This window comes from Heliangelus exortis, chromosome 5, assembly GCF_036169615.1.
Source record: "Heliangelus exortis chromosome 5, bHelExo1.hap1, whole genome shotgun sequence".
NCBI classification, from domain to species: Eukaryota; Metazoa; Chordata; class Aves; order Apodiformes; family Trochilidae; genus Heliangelus; species Heliangelus exortis.
The window spans coordinates 40,675,160-40,693,254 of NC_092426.1; the positions used below are offsets into that span (position 1 = coordinate 40,675,160).

General features: G+C 46.3%; 1 protein-coding gene and 1 long non-coding RNA gene across 4 annotated transcripts in view; one reads left to right on the forward strand and one right to left on the reverse strand.

Annotated features, from left to right (window-relative positions):
- The window catches only part of LOC139796636 (uncharacterized), a 137,236-nt gene extending 125,239 nt beyond the window's left edge, over positions 1 to 11,997 (forward strand). Inside the window, exon 2 of the long non-coding RNA XR_011726074.1 lies at positions 11,910 to 11,997. This is a non-coding gene — a long non-coding RNA (uncharacterized lncRNA). The remainder of the gene's footprint in view (positions 1 to 11,909) is intronic.
- Positions 5,064 to 18,095, reverse strand: part of TSPAN18 (tetraspanin 18) — a 115,950-nt gene continuing 102,918 nt past the window's right edge. For all 3 annotated transcript variants that reach the window (XM_071744986.1, XM_071744989.1, XM_071744987.1), the window contains 4 exons: positions 13,641 to 13,739; positions 11,033 to 11,212; positions 8,310 to 8,393; positions 5,064 to 7,451 (listed from right to left, as the gene is read on the reverse strand). In XM_071744986.1, coding sequence (XP_071601087.1) covers positions 7,404 to 7,451; positions 8,310 to 8,393; positions 11,033 to 11,212; positions 13,641 to 13,739 — 411 coding nt within the window. In that variant the 3' untranslated portion in view covers positions 5,064 to 7,403. The remainder of the gene's footprint in view (positions 7,452 to 8,309; positions 8,394 to 11,032; positions 11,213 to 13,640; positions 13,740 to 18,095) is intronic.

The window sequence follows — 18,095 nt, forward strand, 5'->3', positions numbered from 1 at the left end:
ATAAGAACAGCACATTGAAACCACATCCCTGAGATGGGGCAAAGGACTCAGCTGCTCCCCTTGGTAAGTTTTGCACCTAGAAAAATTAAAGAGGGAGGAATCTTGCTTGCTCCTTTTGCAAGGACAGCCATGGGGGCAGTGGAGCAGCTGAAACTCCAGTAGGTGAGAAGTGAAGGAATCAGTCAGAAAGAGCTGATGGAGAGCAAGGACATCCCCTTGTCTGGGATTTTCTGTGCAGTTTTTAGGCTGGGGGTCCAGTCCCTTCACATTTCCTCCAGTTTCAGCTTTCCTGGTAGCAGCAGCAGCAGTGGGGGGGGGAGGGGGGTGGGCAGTATCTGATGCTTCAGGTGAGCAGGGGCTGGGGGGCTGCTGTGCTTGGGGTTAATGGGAGAAGAGGGAGGATGGCTCCAGGTGCTTGGGTCAGGGAGAAGCCCTGGGATCTCTGAGCCCCAGCTCTGGGCAGGGCTGTTCCTGTTTTTCCTGATGTGCAGGCATCACTGCTCCTCCTGCCCAGAGGACCAAAGTTTGTAGCATGAAGGTATTTCACCAGGATGAAGAGCAGCCAGGAGCAGGGCATATGAAGGTCTCATTGCCTTCTCTAGCTTAGTCCAGGAAGGACTAAATGTGCTTTAGGACTCACTGGCCAGTTTCTCCAACACCTCTGGGGCTTTACAGCACTGGCTGCCCAACTTCCTGGCGTTTTCCCTGCGGATTATCCCAGTCCACAGCTGGATTTTTTTTGGTTTCCTTTGGACTGAAGCCAGAAGGACTGTGTACAGGATGTGGGCTTCTTCCTCACGTGCTACTGTTGACTGGATCAAAGTGAGCCCTGGAACAGAGCTGACGTCCCAAAATCCCAGGAGAATGGGAGATGCCTACAGAAACAGAAGTGGAGGTGTGAATGGCAGCTCTTGAGCCACTTGGTGAGGCTGGGACCTACAGCTCTTGCTGTTTAGTATCTTAGTAGAGGTAGAAGAAGGTAGTTACTGTCTGTTGTATTAGTGCTTTTGGCATTTAGAAGCAGCTGCATAAATTTGGGACACTGTGTGGGGCACTGTGCCTGCTGGCCATGCAAAATGTTCAGCCAAGAATATTGAAATAGTTGAACCAGGAAACACCATCACAACTGTAGTATTATTATTATTTTTTTTTTCCTAAGAAGAAAATCAACTGAAGAGGCAAGATGCAAGTGGAGGCTAAATAATTCTGGAGCCTCCCAACAACACAGACCTGCCAAGTTACTTTCAGCATGTCCAAAATAGGATAAAACTTCTGTTTAGGAGGGATATTCCTGTTCAGGTGGAAGAGTTGGTCTCTAAGAGGGAAACTTTTTCCTTGTGAGGCAGCAAATGATCAAGTGGAGAGTATATAATAAATCAGAGCAGTGCTGGCTGGGGCATGGCTGGGGCTGTTGCTGTCATCCTGCATGGGCACCTGCAATGGCTTCAGTTGTTTTGGAGTTGTTTTGGCTGTAGTTGTTGGTTGTAGGAATGTGAAGATTGATGCTTTGTGTGTTGGAGGTCAGATGAATGTATACATAGACTGATTGTTGATTTATTTTATTTTTTGGGGGGGATGGTAGGGGGGCAGGGCATTGTGTTTCTAGGAAAGACAAGTAAAACCTACCACAGGAAAAGCGATCTTGGAGAAGTAGAGGGAGGGTCTTCTGAATTCTGTCCTCCCCTCTGTGCTGGCCTCAGATCCTAGGAACTGGGGTTCTGTGGAGCCACCTGGTCAGGGTACCTTGAGATGCCACCCAGCAGGTGTGAGGGATGAGTTACTGCATTATGTGAGAAGACTTCTGGATCAGTTACTGCACTTCTCTGAAGACTTCTTGATGGTTATGTCAGGGGGGAGGTGCAGGTTCAGCTTTCCAAAGGAGTTTTCCATCCCGTGGGGTCAGATTCTTCTGGTCCCTTGCTTAGCAGCAGCCTCTGTGAAACTCAAACTTGTGGCCCACTTCTGGTCCTGCCACTGAACTTCTGCAAAGCTTGGGCAAGGGGCCATGGAGGAGACTTCATACTAATTGTTTGCTAGCCCTGAAAGGGGAGCAATGAGGTTGTTTTATTTCCATGCTTCTTGCTCTACCTGGCTCTAAATGGGAGTGTGTAGAAAGCTTGGAAGTGGACTGGGTCTCTACATCTCTTTTACAACTGGGATGGGGCAAACAGATGCCTGGCAATGGCTACTAAGGGCTGTGTCCCCCCCCCAAAAGGCTGTGTCCCCCTTCTCACAGATCCTATGAGGAGAGGCTGAGGGAGCTGGGGGTGTTCAGGCTGGAGAAGAGGAGGCTCAGGGGAGACCTCATCACTCTCTCCAACTCCCTGAAAGGAGGTTGGAGCCAGGGGGGGGTTGGGCTCTTTTCCCAGGCAACTCTCAGCAAGACAAGAGGACACAAGAGGTCTCAAGTTGTGCCAGGGGAGGTTTAGGTTGGACATTAGAAAGAATTTCTTTCTGGAGAGGGTGATCAGCCATTGGAATGGGCTGCCCAGGGAAGGGGTGGATTCTCCATCCCTGGAGATATTTCAAAAGAGCCTGGATGTGGCACTCAGTGCCATGGGCTGGGAACCACGGGGGGAGTGGATCAAGGGTTGGACTTGATGATCTCTGAGGTCCTTTCCAACCCAGCCAATTCTAGGATTCTGTGATTCTCATCAGCAAGGGGCCCCAGGAGGAAGATACCCAGGCCCACTTGAGGAGGTGAGGTCCAGGTGATCCCAGGAGGTGATCCCAGCTGGCTTGAGGATGGAACTGAAGCAGACCATCTGTTCTGCTGCCAGGAACCACCTGTGGCTGGTTGGGAGTGGGAGTGGGTGGGAAGGGAGAAGGATGCTGAAAGGTTTGTGAGGAGCTGCATCCCTAAGGACAGGAGGACATCACAGCTGCAGGGGGCAGCTGAGCCCATCATTTGGGAGCAAAAGCCTGAGGCATCACTTGAGGCTCTGCTACTGATGTGCTGAGGAAAAAAATTAAAAAAAAAAAGAACATAAAAGCTCCATCTCCACAGGCTTGAGTTTCCTTATCCGTGGAATTGTGAGAAAGGCCTTGGACTGCTGTTGTCTCCCATGGGAGACAGTTTGCCATGAATTCCCTGCTCCCATCATTTGTACAATGCTGGGCAGGGCTGGGAGTCGTGTTCCTCAGAGGGGAGCAGGACAGGACCAGGACTGACTCCCTTTCTCTGTCAGAGATGGACCCAAAAACCTCATGTTCACACAGCCCTCACTTCTGAGGGTGAAGAAAGCTCATCGTTCATCTAACTCTGTCCATTGGCTTCTTTACACCCAACCATGAGATATAATTTGGAGCTGGAAATAAAAAAAAAAAAAATAAAAAAAAAGGAGAGGCTCTGTCTGACCTGAGCTGGGGTTCCCCTTTCTGGTCAAGGGTTTTTACTTGGGGTAAGGGGGCAGGGGAGAATGGGACACTTCAGTTTATACCTCATTTTAGCTGCTGTACCTGAGTTTATTCTTTCTTCTCTGGTAAGAAAGTAACTGTACTTAACACCAAGCAAGTAGTGAAAATTAAAGCCATTTCACTTCACTGTCACAAAATCTTTCCTTTCTTTTTTTTATTTTTTTTTATTTTTATTTTTTTTAAGAAACACACACAAAAAAAAAAAAACGTGCAGAGAGTGCTTCAGGCTTGTGTTCTGGTTTATATTACCAAAAAAAAAAAAATTTCCTTTCATTATAAAAACATTACAGTAGGGAATACAGGATAAATTAGCTCCACTATCTAATAAAAAGAACATTTACAATTTTTTTTTTTATTTTTAAAATAGAGCTCAAACATTATTTCACACGCAGCCCTTTTCCCAGGCATTCAGGACAGTCATTGGAGCATTGGAATTCCAGCCAGGAGCAGCAGGAAGGGCTGGCGGGGGGGGCACAGGCTACTCATCCCTGCTCCCATCCAAGGTGCTTGGGCTGTGGTCCCAGTGCTCCAGGGAAGAGGCAGCAGCTCTGCAGCTCCCTCTGCTCCCCAGAGCTCTCCAGCCAACAGTGAATCTACCATGAGCCCAACACAGTCACCAGAAGTGGTAAAAAAAAATTTAAAAATTAAAAAAAAAAAAAATACAGCTGCTTCTCCTTGCCCACTGCTCTGAAAACTGGTGTAAAAATAAAAGTTGGCAGCCATATATAATCAAGGAACAAAAGGAATTGACATGCTTCCCAATTCTGGGCTTGCTTGTTCCTTAAATTCCCCTCTCCCTGGGTGAATTCCTTCTGTCCCCAACTTCCATTGGGAACTCGCAGACTTGGACTTATTTTTGTTGGGAATGTGGCTCCCTGGCTGTGTTTCAGGCTGTGTTCCCAGGGGCTCTGCAGGGGGGATTTGAGGTCCTCATCCAGAACAAAAGTAATGGGAACAGAGGAAAAACAATTTGTGCAGTGGAAAAGCCAGAATAAGGTGAATAAGGGAGATTCCTGAAGATCCAGGGACTACCAGAAGGGAGGGAGGGGAAGTGGGAAGGCAGAAAACAGGAGAAACGGGCAAAGCAATGAACCTCAAAGGTCTTTTTCACCCAGAATGATTCAGATCCAGTGTGTACAACTGGGAAGGGACAAGAGAAATAAGCAGGAAATTAAGAAATAAGAAACACTTCTGGTGTAAATATTTATCCCTTTGCACTCTGGTTGCACTGGTCTGGTTCTGACAGTTTGTTGGTTTGTTTTTTCCCCCCTCTGGGGTACTGGTGGCAGAAAAAGGCTTTAAGGCTTTTTGCTTTTTGCTTTTTTCTCTGTCTTCCCTCTACCCTCCCTTATTCAGCCCACTCACCATGCACAAATCAGGGTGTTCAGCACCCTGGAGACAGCCAGGCCTCTATGTAATAAACTGAGGGGAAAGAAAAAAAAACACAAAGTAATAAAATTAAAAAAAAAACAAAACACTAAAATAAAATAAAGTAAAACAAAATAAAACAAAACAAAATAAAATAAAACAAAATAAAATTAAAAAATTAAAACAAAATAAAATAAAAAACAAGATAAAATAAAACAAAATAAAATTAAAACAAAATAAAAACCAAAACAAAATAAAATAAAGTAAAATGAAATAAAAATTAAAATAAAAGAAAATAAAAAAAAAATAAGAATGGGGAGGCAGTTCTGCTTCTCTTGCTCAGCCAAATTGCCACCTCTGCTCATGGTTTTTTTCCTCCCCTGGGAATTGCTCTCCCAGAACAGTCCCTGCTGAGGCAGAAGCAGAACAGATAAGCTCACATTTTCTTCTGCCCATTCCCTGCAAGACCAGAAGATGCAAGATTTTCCCTGTCTTCAGCACAGCGCCTGCTGTCGGGTACAAATACTGCTAGGTTTTTGGCTAGCAAACCTGGTTTTCTCCCTTAAACAAGAGGACAGGATTAAGTTCTAAAATTAAACTTTAATTCTTCATTAAGAGCAGATCCAGAGGGGGGAAAAAAAATTAAAAAAAAAAAAAATACCTATCCCCAAGGCTTAATGCAACATCTGAGGCTGCTCAGCAGCCCTGGTTCCCTCTCCCATTGCTGAGTGGGGCTTGGGGAACTCAGTGCTACCTCCCTGCGCCCTCTCCTGCTAAATTGGTGTAAATCCTGGTTCTCAAGTGAAGCTTGGAAACCTCCCTGTTTCTTAGGATCCTAATGCCCCCAAATGGACATTTATCCAGGGGACACTGCTCCTGGGGAATAAGGAAAGAGCCAAAGTCCCAAGCTGGGCAGGTGGTTACTGCCCTGCTCCTTGCTGCTGCCTTCTGCCCCCTCATCAGCACTTGCAGCTTTCAGAAAGGTTTCAGCCTGTATAAAAAGTGCTACATAATCTGAGCCTACAAAAATCTGTAAAAAGACCCAAGCTAAACAAAGAACCCACAGTCCCTCCTGTCCTCCCCCCCCCCAAGCACAGTGAGTTTGGGGTCAGGGAATAACGAGACAAACTAAGGCAACAGAGGTGGAGGCTTCCAGAGAAGAGAAACCAGGGACCTGCTGGGTGTAAAACTATGACCACTGCCACCATTTGCTCCTTAAAAACCTGCCTGGGGCCTCAGCAGTCCCATCTGAATCTCAGACCAAGGTCCAGTCCCAGTCATCCTTCCCAAGTTCACTTCCAAGTGGTTTGAGGAGATGGTAAGTTAGTCAGGTGTCCCAAGGGAGGAACAACCCCTCCCAACTCCTAAAACAATTTCTGACTTGGTGGGGTCACAGTGACACTGAAACAGAGAAAGACCCTGACAGGGTGCTGTTTAAAGGCTCAAAACTCTGTCTCTAAACAGTTTTGCTTGGCCTTTTGGGCTTCAACACCATGGGAGGACCTCGTGGAAATCCTCTGAGTAGAAAATGATGCCTCAAAACTGGTGCAGGCAGACAGTGGGTGACAAACCCCATCCTCCTCCATCCAAACTCATGCCTGGAACTCCCCTTAGGGCTGGAAAACATAGGAATCCACTGCAAATATTTATGCTAACAGAGCAGCACCACAAACCTTTTTTTCTTTTTGCAAGTGTGAAGGGAAAGGCAAAGCCTGACAAAGATTTAACCACTATTCCCTCCCATTTTCAGGAAGGTGGCAGTATCAGTGATTCTTGGCCAGAGTCATTATTTTTTTTTGTCCCAGGAGATGAGAACACAGCAGGCAACCATTCCTTCCTTTTTCACAACAAGGAACACCAAGCCTTAGGCTCAGCAGCATGGTGGGCACCAAACTCTTCCCACCAGCTGAGTCCCAGTGCTAAATCAGTGCTTGCTTAGAGCTCCAGAGAAAAAAAAGCATCCTCACTGAAGTCCCTGACTTCTCTGACAAGTTTCAGGAGGCAAAGCTTCCACTGGAAAAGTTGTGTTTCCATCCCATGGCTGGGCATCAAAGGCTGAGCAAACAGTATTTGTGTTTTCAGAAAATATTTCTGATTTCAAACCAAATTTGGCCAACCTGTTGCCTTCTGCAGCCGCTGTGTGGCAGTCCTTCAGTCCTTTTTTTTGCTGGCTAAACCCTGATGAAGCTGCAAGCAGTAGGCACCACCTTGCAGGAGAGGCAGCTCCTTGCCTCTGGTTTTGCCTCTCTCAGTCCCTGCTGCAATCAGCTGTGCTGGGCTCCTGCTCCACGGCTGCTGGGGGTGGCTCTGGGCAAGGGTCTGGTGTACAGTGTAGTGCACATCACCTCAAAGATCCAGCCCCTGAAGTACAATCCTTTTGGTCATTCATATATTACAACCCTCTTTTTTTTTTTTTTCTCCTTTTTTTTTTTTTTTTCCTTCTTTTTTTCCCCCCCCCCCTTTTTTTTTTTTTTTTTTTTTTTTTTTTTTTTTTTTTTTAATTTTTTTCCCCTTACCCCGTTCTGTTAAAAAAAATAAAGTCTTTTGGGTGTTTTCAGGTTTTCCTTGCTTCTGATCTTCTGAGTACAGAGGGAAGGTGGGAGCTCAGGGGCCACCTCTTACTGGATCCCTCGAAAGAGACACATGGCAAAGATCATGGCAAACAGCTAGGGAGGGAGGGAGGGCAAAAACAAAACAGAGAACCAAAAGAGTCAGCTCCATCTGCCAGAAGATCAGCAAAGCCCTCCCTGACCACCCCTGTCACTCCCTCCTGTCCAGCAGTCACAGTGAGGAGGACCCTTCCTTCCCATCACCCAGAGGAAGCTCTGGCAAAGCTTTCTTTTTCCACAAGGCAATCCCTCCCCTCTTTCCCCTGCTCCAAACTGTGGCTAAACCAGCAGCCTGGCTTCATTCCCAAACCATCCTTGGAGTCCCAGGGGAGCAGGCTCTGTGGTCCCTGCTCTGCACTCCATTCTCACTGCCCAGAGCAGGCTGGGGCTGTGTTCACCTCCTCCTCCTCCTTTGCACAAGAAAGGGCACTGAAAAAAGCACTTGGCTTAGCCCCAGCAATGCTATAGGGAGACAATTTTGGGACTAACTGTTGGAAGCCTATTTCTCAGCAAACATCACCCAAGAGCCAGACACTAACTTTGGGTACCAGAGATGCTCTGGAGCTGATACAGTTTCAGGCTCTAAAGTGAAGTTTTTACAGAAAAAGCACAGTTTGAGCACATTAACCAAGTGACAGATCACTCAGCAGGTGGCGGAGGGGTCCCCAAAAGCCCTGTGGTGGCCAGGGTGGGAGCTCTGTGCTGGGTCCAACACGGGGTGGGCACTGTGGGTGGGTGGCACCCTCTCCTTCCCTGCTTCCTGCACCAAGCTCCTGACTCCTTCTGGGCAACTCAGACCACAGGTTGGTAACCTGCTGGCACATCCCCCAGGCAAGAGGAAGCACCTGCCCGTTTGCCACCCTGCTGGGCATCTCCCCGGGCTCTCTTTCTTGCTGGGGTGACAAGGGTCAGTACCTCAATGGCCAGCACCCCGATGGCAAGGGCTCCTGCAAGGTACACGTAGGTCTCAAAGGAGTTCAGGATCACTGTGTAGCAGCCCTAGGAAGGACAAAAATGTGGTGAGACACACCTGAGCAGCACCTGGCATTGTTACTACATGGGGAGAGAAAAAGGGCAGAGGGCATCATGTCAAAGAATCACAGAATGGGCAGGGACACCTCCCACCAGCCCAGGTTGCTCCAAGCCCCATCCAACCTGACCTGAGACACTGCCAGGGATGGGGCAGCCACAGCTTCCCTGGGAAACCTGGCACAGGGGCTCAGCACAGAATCTTTAGCTTGGAAGAGACCTCCAAGCTCATCCAGCCCAACCTTGCACCAACACCACAGCCAACTCCTAACCCATGTCCTTAAGGACCAGCTCCAAATGCCTTTTCAATGCTTCCAGGGATGGGGACTCCACCACCCTCACCCCAAAGAATTTCTTCCTCATCTCCAACCTCCATCTCCCCTCTCCCACTTGGAAACCATTTCCCTTGTCCTCTCCCTACCCCCCTGTGTCCAAAGCCCTCCCCCAGCTTTCTTGGAGCCCCTTCAGATATTGGAAGGTTGCTATAAGGTCTCTAAACATTCCCTCATTCTCTCCTCATAGGACTTGTTCTCCTGACCCTTTCTCACCTTGGTTCCCCTTCTCTGGACTCTTCCAGCTCCTCAATGTCCTTCTTGGAGTGAGGGGCCCAGACCTGAACCCTGAGCACAGGGACAGCATCACTGCCCATCTCCTGCTGGCCACACCACTCCTGACACAAGCCAGGATGCTGGTGGCCCTCTTGGCCACCTGGGCACACTGCTGGCTCAGATTCAGCTGGGGATCACCCAGCACCCCCAGGTCCTTTTCCAGCTGGTACCTTTCCAGCCACTCCTCCCCAAGCCTGTGGTGCTGTTGGGGTTGTTGTGACCCAAATGCAGGACCTGGCACTTGGCATTTTTGGACCTCAGCCCATGGATCCAGCCTGTCCAGGTCCCTCTGCAGAGTATTCCTATCCTCAGGCAGACCAACATTCCCACCCAAACTGGTGTCATCTCCAAACTGAGTGAGGAAGCCCTCAGACCCCTCATCTAGACCACTGATGAAGATTTTGGACAGGACCAGCCCCAAAATTGAGCCCTGGGGAACAGCACTGGTGACCAGTTACCAACTGGGTTTAATTCCACTGACTACAGACCTCTAGGCATTTTCTAACCCATCAAAGAGGACACATCCTCAAGGAGGATGCTGTAGGAGACAGTGTCCAAAGGCTTTACAAGAAGTGCCTCACTGGATGCTTGGTTACACACACACTGAGGTGCCAAGAGCTCACAGGAAACCTTCCCTTCCCATGGAAGTGGCAGAGCTCAGCATCACCACTCCCAGAATGCTAAATCTGTTCCCTGTTTTACCCATCTTGCTCAAATTAACTTTCTCTTTCCCTCCCTGCTGGCTGTCACCTCCATCCCCTCTCTCTTTACCATCAATTCACAACCATCAGCAGCAGAATGGTGCTGTCTGCCATCCCCTCCCATGGTTGGCCTTTGCCAACCATCCCCAGCTGCCAGGCAAGGAACAGCTCATTGCTTCCAAGCTCCTCTCCTTTCTTCCCTAATCTGCTATCAAGTGCTGCAAAGAGGACCCCAGCTTAGTTTGGAGAGAAAAGGAGGCTTTGCACACTGTCAGTGCAGAGCTCAGCTGGATTATTAATGCTGAGGTTGACACAGAGAGAAACTTGGCTATCAAATGTCTTATAAATCTTCCTGTCCTGGTGGCAGTGTAAGGGAACATGACTGTAGTACCCACATCAAGTGACATTATCCCGAACGTCTTGTTCCAGCCTAGTAGTGGGGAAAATTGCCAAGTTGAGAGCCCTGGCAAAGTAAACACCCTATTTCTACTGTAAAGAGTAAAAGAGCAGAGAAATGCAGTTTTCCAACACTTTTCTTCCTTGGAAAACAAGCATGGTTTTCTGTGGCTGTTTAACCCTGGATCTCTTGGTTGCATATGTTGTTGGTGATGAAACTTTGTGAGCTGAACTGGAGCCACTACCACAGCCAGGAAGAGCCAAGTCCATCCCATCCTGGCCGACCTATAAGAAAGCTGGGGTAGGACTTTATACATGGGTGTGTAGTGAAAGGACAGAAGAAAGGAGTGAAAGCACAAAGGGAAATGGTTTCAAATTTGAAGCAGGGAGATTGAGGTTGGATACAGGGAAGAAATTCTTTAATTTAAGGGTGCTGAGCCCCTGTGCCAGGTTTCCCAGGGAAGCTGTGGCTGCCCCATCCCTGGCAGTGTCTCAGGTCAGGTTGGATGGGGCTTGGAGCAACCTGGGCTGGTGGGAGGTGTCCCTGCCCATGCAGGGGTTGGCACTGGGGGAGCTTTAAGGGCCCTTCCAACCCAAACCCTTCTGTGATTCCATGATCTGTGCTGGCTTGCCAGTTGACTCAGAGATAGCCCTGACCTTCAGAAACACAACAAAAACTTGATGTAAATTTTCACCCCACTTATCAACCCCTGGGAAAAATCTCCCCATTTCTGCAGATACAGCAGGAAGATGAACTTAAGACGTTCACCCAGTGAAAGAGGATTTACAAAATCAAGACTGATGCCATGACACAACCTGCCAGCTACACTACCTACCCATGGCCAACCCAGACACCTCTATGGATGCTGTAAAAGTCGGTTTTGGGGTGTTTGTGTCCCCTTACCTGTCTGTTCTGGAACCTCTCCACACCCGTGAGGCAGGCGTCCTTGTTGACAAAGATCCCTTCCCGGCTCTGGAGCTCCCGCTGGCAGCAAGCCTCGGGTGTCACCTCGTCTGAAGGGGAGTGGGGATGGGGAGGGACAGCTTCAAAATCTTCTGGGCCGTTCACTCCACAGCAGGCAAACTGGGAAGGGAGAGGAACAGAGACGAAAGGGAGAAAGAGAGAGAGAGAGAAGAGAGACAGAAAGAGTGAGAGAGTGAGAGAGAGAAAGAGAGAGAAAGAGAGAAAGAGAGAAAGAGAGAAAGAGAGAAAGAGAGAGAAGAGAGAAAGAGAGAAAGAGAGAAAGAAGAGAAAGAGAGAAAGAGAAGAGAAGAGAGAGAAGAGAAAGAGAAGAGAGAGAAGAGAGAAAGAGAGGAAGAGAGGAAGAGAGGAAGAGAGGAAGAGAGGAAGAGAGGAAGAGAGGAAGAGAGGAAGAGAGGAAGAGAGGAAGAGAGGAAGAGAGGAAGAGAGAGACAGAGAGACAGAGAGACAGAGAGACAGAGAGACAGAGAGACAGACAGAGAGACAGAGAGACAGAGAGACAGAGAGACAGAGAGACAGAGAGACAAAGAGAAGAGAAAGAGGAAGAGAAAGAGAGAAAGAAAGAGGGAAAGAAAGAGAGAAAGAGAGAAAGAAAGAGAGAGAAAGAAATAAAGAGAGAAAGAAAGAGAAAGAAATAGAGAGAAAGAGAGAAAGAAAGAAACAAAGAAGGAGAAAGGGAGAAAGAGGAAGAGAGAGAGAGAAAGAGAGAGAGAAAGAAGGAAAGAAGGAAAGAAAGAAAAAGAAAGAAAGAAAAAGAGAAAGAAAAAGAGAAAAAGAGAGAAAGAAAGGAAGGAAGAAGGAAAGAAAGAAAGAAAGAAAGAAAGAAAGAAAGAAAGAAAGAAAGAAAGAAACAAACAAACAAACAAACAAACAAACAAACAAACAAACTTGACACTTGGCCCTGAAAGTAGGTAAGAGGAATCTACCAAACCCCCATTTTTATAGGAATCAAAGCTTTAGTCAAAGAGAGACAAAACCACTGCTAATTCCCAAGCAGGGAGTTGTGCTTGGCCCTCAGACCTTTGGGTTCACCAACCTTTTCTATTAAGTCCCACCATTTCCATGTCATATTGTCAACTCCAAGGTACCTCTGGGAATACTGCCAGGAATCCCACAGGGCTTTGGAGTATATCCAGAAGGATTTGCTTGAGATCACCCAGCAGGTCTGTAAGGGAGCCAGCCCAATCTCCCAATCTCCCCACAGCTAATGGCTAGGATTGTGCCTGCTCAAAGCCACTGCTAGGTCATTCAATAAGTTCTTTTTTTTTAGGATTCAGGTCAGGTCCTTTTTAAGGATTCAAGTCACACTCTGACTTGGTCTCCTTTCAGCCAGCAAAAGGAAATGTCTTTATTAAAGTCCTGAATCAGCATGAAGGACAGCAATCATCTTTTTCTTTGAAGATTGAAACTGACTTTTCATCTGACATCCTGCTCTTCTCTCCTGAAGGGACACACAGGGAGCTGCACCAAGCTCACAAGCACAGAGAACTTAGTGGAGTAGATAACAGCTCCAATTCCAGTGACAGACAACCTTTAACCTGCCTGATTGGAACTGTAATAACAAACTCAGTTTTGACAGCTGATACATCTCCTCTGAAGAGAAGGTACCCTCCCATCTCATAATGCCACCAACCAACCCAAAGGACACAAACCCCTCAGCCCCTGCTGCAGTGATGGATGGGGCAGGCTGAGCCTGGGGGAGCTGTGGGTGCAGGGTTGAACACTGTCCTGGTTTGGGGCAGGATAAAGGTGATTTTCTGTCTTATACTTTTGCTTTCAGCTCAGTCTCTGAGCTGAAATTAACAGCAAGTTTCTCAGACAGTGTCTGCTTCTAGGACTGATCACACTCCATGTAACTATGTAACTATTTACAGCTGGAGATTGGTGTGCAGAACCAGAACCTCAGCTCAGAGGAACATTTTACCCTCCAGAAGGAGTAAAGAGGTCCCACCTGAAACCCTCCCTGGGGAGGAACAGACAAGATAAATGGCCAAAATTGACCAAACAGATTATTCCATCTCATACACATCATAGTATAAATCTGAGGGATCCAGAGCATTAAACCCCTTCCCTTCTTCCTCTTCTTCCCCTGTCCCTGTTTCCTTTGGCATTCTGGGAGGATTCCATCCCTTCCTCTGCCTGTGCTCCTGATCTGTGCCAGCCCTTATCTGTGTGTTCCTGCCTCCAGCTCCCAACTGCTGCTGACCCCAGGATTCCAGCCTGGACTTTCCCAGGGCTGCCCTGCAGCCTCGGTGGTGATGTGAGAGTTATTGGGGACAGGAGGGAGGAACATGGTATCCATTTTCCTGTATATTTGTATATATTTAGTCATTTTTCCTATTCATCATTACTATTTCATTAAAGTTGTGCAGTTTAGTTTCCAACCCATCAGTCTCTCTCCCTTATTCTCTCTCCTTTCTTTATCAGGGAGGGAAAGGGGATTAACAGAGTTATTTGGTTATATTGTTACTTGGTTTAATAATTAAACCCTGCCCCCCATGCCCCTGGGTTCTGGCACACCCTGACTTACTGTGATCATCACTGAGTTCCAGGTGGAGGAGAAGACATCTGTGTCGTTGTTCCTCAAGTAATGGGTCTTCAGCTCTTTGGTGAAAAACTCTCTGGTCAGCTGGAAGAGGCAGAGAGATAGAAATGTAAAACCTCCTGCCAACACCTTTCCCCAGCACATCTCAAAGCTCCCTCTGGGGGTCCTTGGGTTGCTTCAGTTTTGTTTTAATTTGCAAACAAAGGAGGATAAAGATGAGGAAGTCACTGGTTGGTCTATCATTATACCCAAGGGGAATGGTATCTCTTGGATCAAACTGTTGCCCATTAAAAATTGACTGAATTCTGCTTTTATTTGTAAGCTTGCTCTTAAAAGGTTGGTTGTTGGTTTGTTTTTTTTTAAATACCCAGCACTATCTGAAAGTGTTTCTTAAGTTGAAACAGGACTAAAAGAGATTTTAGAAAGACCTTCAAATCCACTTCAAATAGTGTTTTAACTTCATAGTGACTTTCCCCTCCCTCTTTATTTTAAACCAGTTAACTTCCTACTAATGATAATGATACGACTGCTCTGAATTTACCTCCATGTGTAAGAAAGAAGAATGAAGACCTAATATGAAGTTTTCTGGGAATGAAAAGGAAGCAAAAAAAAAACCCTGTAGTGAATATGAAATGTTCAAGTTTAGGAAAGGGAAAAAAAAAGACCATTTCCCTGACAATGTTTTAGGTTTATCTGAAGTTACTCAAGAAGGAAAAAAAAAACCCTCTCTGTATTGCCAGTGTTTAGATAATTTAAACATTCTTCCTAAAGTTAACAATATAAACAAATGGAATTTCATTTACTCCTGTTTACATTTACAGTAAAACAGAAAAACTGGGTGAACATTTTGGCTCAGAGTCTTCTCAAAAAAGTTAAGACACCTTGAAATTACATTACTGAAGATTACTCTCTGGAGGAATAGTAAATATACAAATTTGATAGTCTGGTTCAACTGAACACCCTGATTAAATCTTGTTCCCTTCCTCTCCTTTCAGGATGAAAACTGTAAGGAATCTCCCTTCAGGCTCCTAATAGGTCTTGACTTGTGTGGTCCCTTCTCCAAAATACCTTATGATTTGTGACCCACACAGGCAAAATATCCATACCAGTGCAACGAAGGGGATTGCAGGCTGAGGAATTAGGCTGTCTGAAAAAAAAAACCAACTTTTATTCTGCTTTTCACCCAGCCCTGCAGATGCAGCAACATTCACTGCTCCAAGTTGGTTTCAGGTTCTTGCTGTGCAAGGTGAAATATCACACATCCACATCCATATGGATGAGATGTGGGTGTGAAAGCACAAGGAAAAAAACTGTTTGTTTCCTTTTGTATCACAAAATTGAAGGAAACAAAAGAGAAGGCTGTGGGGACTCCTTAAAAAAACCCTAAATGCCCCAAGTTGACTTCTCTATTGCAAATACAAACTAAGGCCAGAATTAAGGATTAAATCCATACTGGGCAAAACTTGGTCACAAAGACTTAAAGGATGCAGGTAACTCACTACCTTTCCATTAGATTTGCTGCTAAATCCCTAACTCACTTCAGTGAGAAAGCTATTAGCTCATCTCTTCTTTTTTAATATCAAAATAGCAGAGGACATGGAATTCTGGGGGGGGGATCTTGGTGCACTGGGGGAAGGTCAGGTTAGAAGGGGCTGAAATATGTCCTTGGTGTTCTCCTTTAGACTTTGTCCACACAGAATCCTACCCTGCAGAGATGACAGCATTTTTCCTTTTTTTTTTTCTTTTTTTTTTTCTTTTTTTTGGATGCTTGTCAGCTTCTGAAGTGCAGACTTTGAACCTGATATTCCAGTTGGTAATAATCCCACCCGACTGCCTTTGGCGGGCTCTAAAACAAGAGAGTCATTTAAATATAAAGTGAAACCTTTATTTTGACAGCAGCAAGCCCAGAGGAAATTGTTCAGAGTTTGTGTGTGATTTTTACGAGACTTGGCCTAAAACAAAGCCAAGCACTGGAAGGGAAATTTTTGCCAGGAAAATAACAAGTTCCATTCTCTTGCTGCTCTTAAACTGTCCTGAACAGCTGAAATTCAGAAAAAATGGTTGTTTTTTTTTAAAATATAAAATAAAACTGATCAGCAGAAGTATCTTTTTTCTTTTAAAAAACTGCTGACAGGAGGATAAAATGCAGTAAAAGACAGCCCTGCTCCCACGCCCACAGCCCCCCTCTCCCTGAAGCTAAGAAAAGCACTGATGGGGCCTGTGCACATGGGAATATTGTGGCAAGAAGTATTCAGAAGGGAGCAAAAGACCTCCTAATAAAACAAGATCTTTTCACACGCTTCTGGCAATGCAGAAATATCAGGCACAGCCCATGAAGAGCCACATTCAGCTGGGTTTTCTTCTAGGGAGATGTCTTCAGTACAGAAGAAGCACATGTATGTGTACATTTATATGCCAGGGAATGATGTGGGAATTTTTTGTCTAACTGATTAGAAAAAAATAAAAATAAAAATAAAAAGCTTTGCTGGGATTACAGCAGCCAGATGAAGAGGATTTAGGGAAAAAGGGGCATTTTTGCACAACATAACTGTGGTGGCACTGGCCAGGAAGGTCACAGCCTCCCCATGCAGGAGAAGGAAACCAAAGGAATTTGTCCATTAAGTGTCAGAACTAGGGCTAAAAATCCAAACATCCTGATTCTGCCCAGAGCCCTGCCACTGAACTCACCATGCCTGCTGGCTTGCTAAGACAATTCATGAAAGAAAAAGAGTCAAATACCCTCCCAGGGTTTTTCCCATCCAGCCCTTTGAAGGGCATAAAAAGAGCAATTCCTGAACATCAGTCAAATCCCAGCCCCTCTCTATTGTTCACCAACTACATTATTTTATGTGGCTTATTCTGGACAAAAGGGGTTCTCCACCGTCCAAAAACTCTTGTACAAAGCAAGAAACACTCTGGTACTCCCATAGCTGATTAGCAGCTTTTCCCTTCAGAAACTGCTTTTAAACAGCTGGACTTCCAGATCACAGGAACTCAGCATCACTAATCCCACTTTCCCTCACCCTGCTCCACTGACTCTTCCTCTCTCATGTCAAATCTCAGCAGAAAACATCTCTTTCCTCCCTTATTTTATTTCTTACTTTTTTTTCCCTCCCTCAGCTATTAATAATTGAACTGTGCTAAGTGTCTGGGACCTGGTCTGGATGTCAGACACCATCCAAGGGAGAGCTGCACTGAATTTTCATCTGGAAAGCCAAGAGATGAGGAGTGCATTGCTCTCCTGTCTCATTTTACACATCCAGGGAGGCCACAGCCACAGACCTTGGTGCAACAGCTACCCCAGGACCCCACTTGCTAGGCTGCCAAGGAATTTGGGTTGCCTAAATATGCATTTCCCATCACACACTTGAAAGCAATTCCTTTCACTGGGAAAAGACCTGAAATTGCTGCTGCTGGGAAGAATTCTTCCCAGTATAGGTTCACTGGCAGACTATGCCTGTCCTCCAGGACATTCTGTCCAGCCATCGAGCCTCCCCTTAACCCAAAGATGACAGCACCAACCACAACAGTTACCAAACCAGCAAAATATATAGCAACAGCAAAACCATGTTTGGTTTTGTCCCTTTTTTCTTTATTCTTTTTTTCTTTCCAGAAGAAACCTGAGAACCAACCACAAGAATTTGCAGACTGAGCATAACTTCTCAGTTACGCTATGTTGGGATCTGACATTCTCCATCCCTTCCCATTTCAGCCTTTCCTGTCAGTCACTCTGACAAAGTGGGAAGCTGGTGACAGAGACAAGGAGAGGAGCTCAGGAAGGACAGATGTTTGTTCCTCTTCAAGTTTCATCTCATAAAACCCCACCAGATGCATATTTGAAGTCATAGAATCAGAGAATGTCAGGTGGGAAGGGACCTCCAGGATGCCCTGGTCCAACCCTTCTCATCTTATTGTTTCTAGGAGATGTCCCAGCACCCCCTGGAGCTGAGACTTCCAACTTTCCCAAGTGGGGGAATCCCCCCCTTCCCCTGGGAGACCATTCCAAGGTCTGACTGACCTCATGGGGAAAAATTTCCCTCTTGTGTTCAAACAGAACTTCCCCAGGAGGGAGTCTGCTACTCCTGCTGAACCAAAGGAATTCCCTAAAATCTCCAGAGCTGTAATGACCAGAAGACACCAGATCTGCCATCTATTTATGGAGTGGGAGCTCTTCCCATGAGCTGTGTACAGAGTCCCATCCCTTCCCCACTGCCTTTTGAAGCCAAGACAAAAAACCCCAGCTTCTAAAGTGGGGAAAAAAAAAATCCTCTCAGTACCTCTCCCCCCAAGACTATCTTAACGCACAAGCACCTCACTGCCTTGCTGTGAGCTACCTGAGTCTTCCTTCTTTGCTTGTCAAAGTCCTTTAGAGAAATAAAATTAGAAGTATATCCTGGCTCAATAAAAAATTAATTCTACATGGCTCTTCTATGCTCGTGC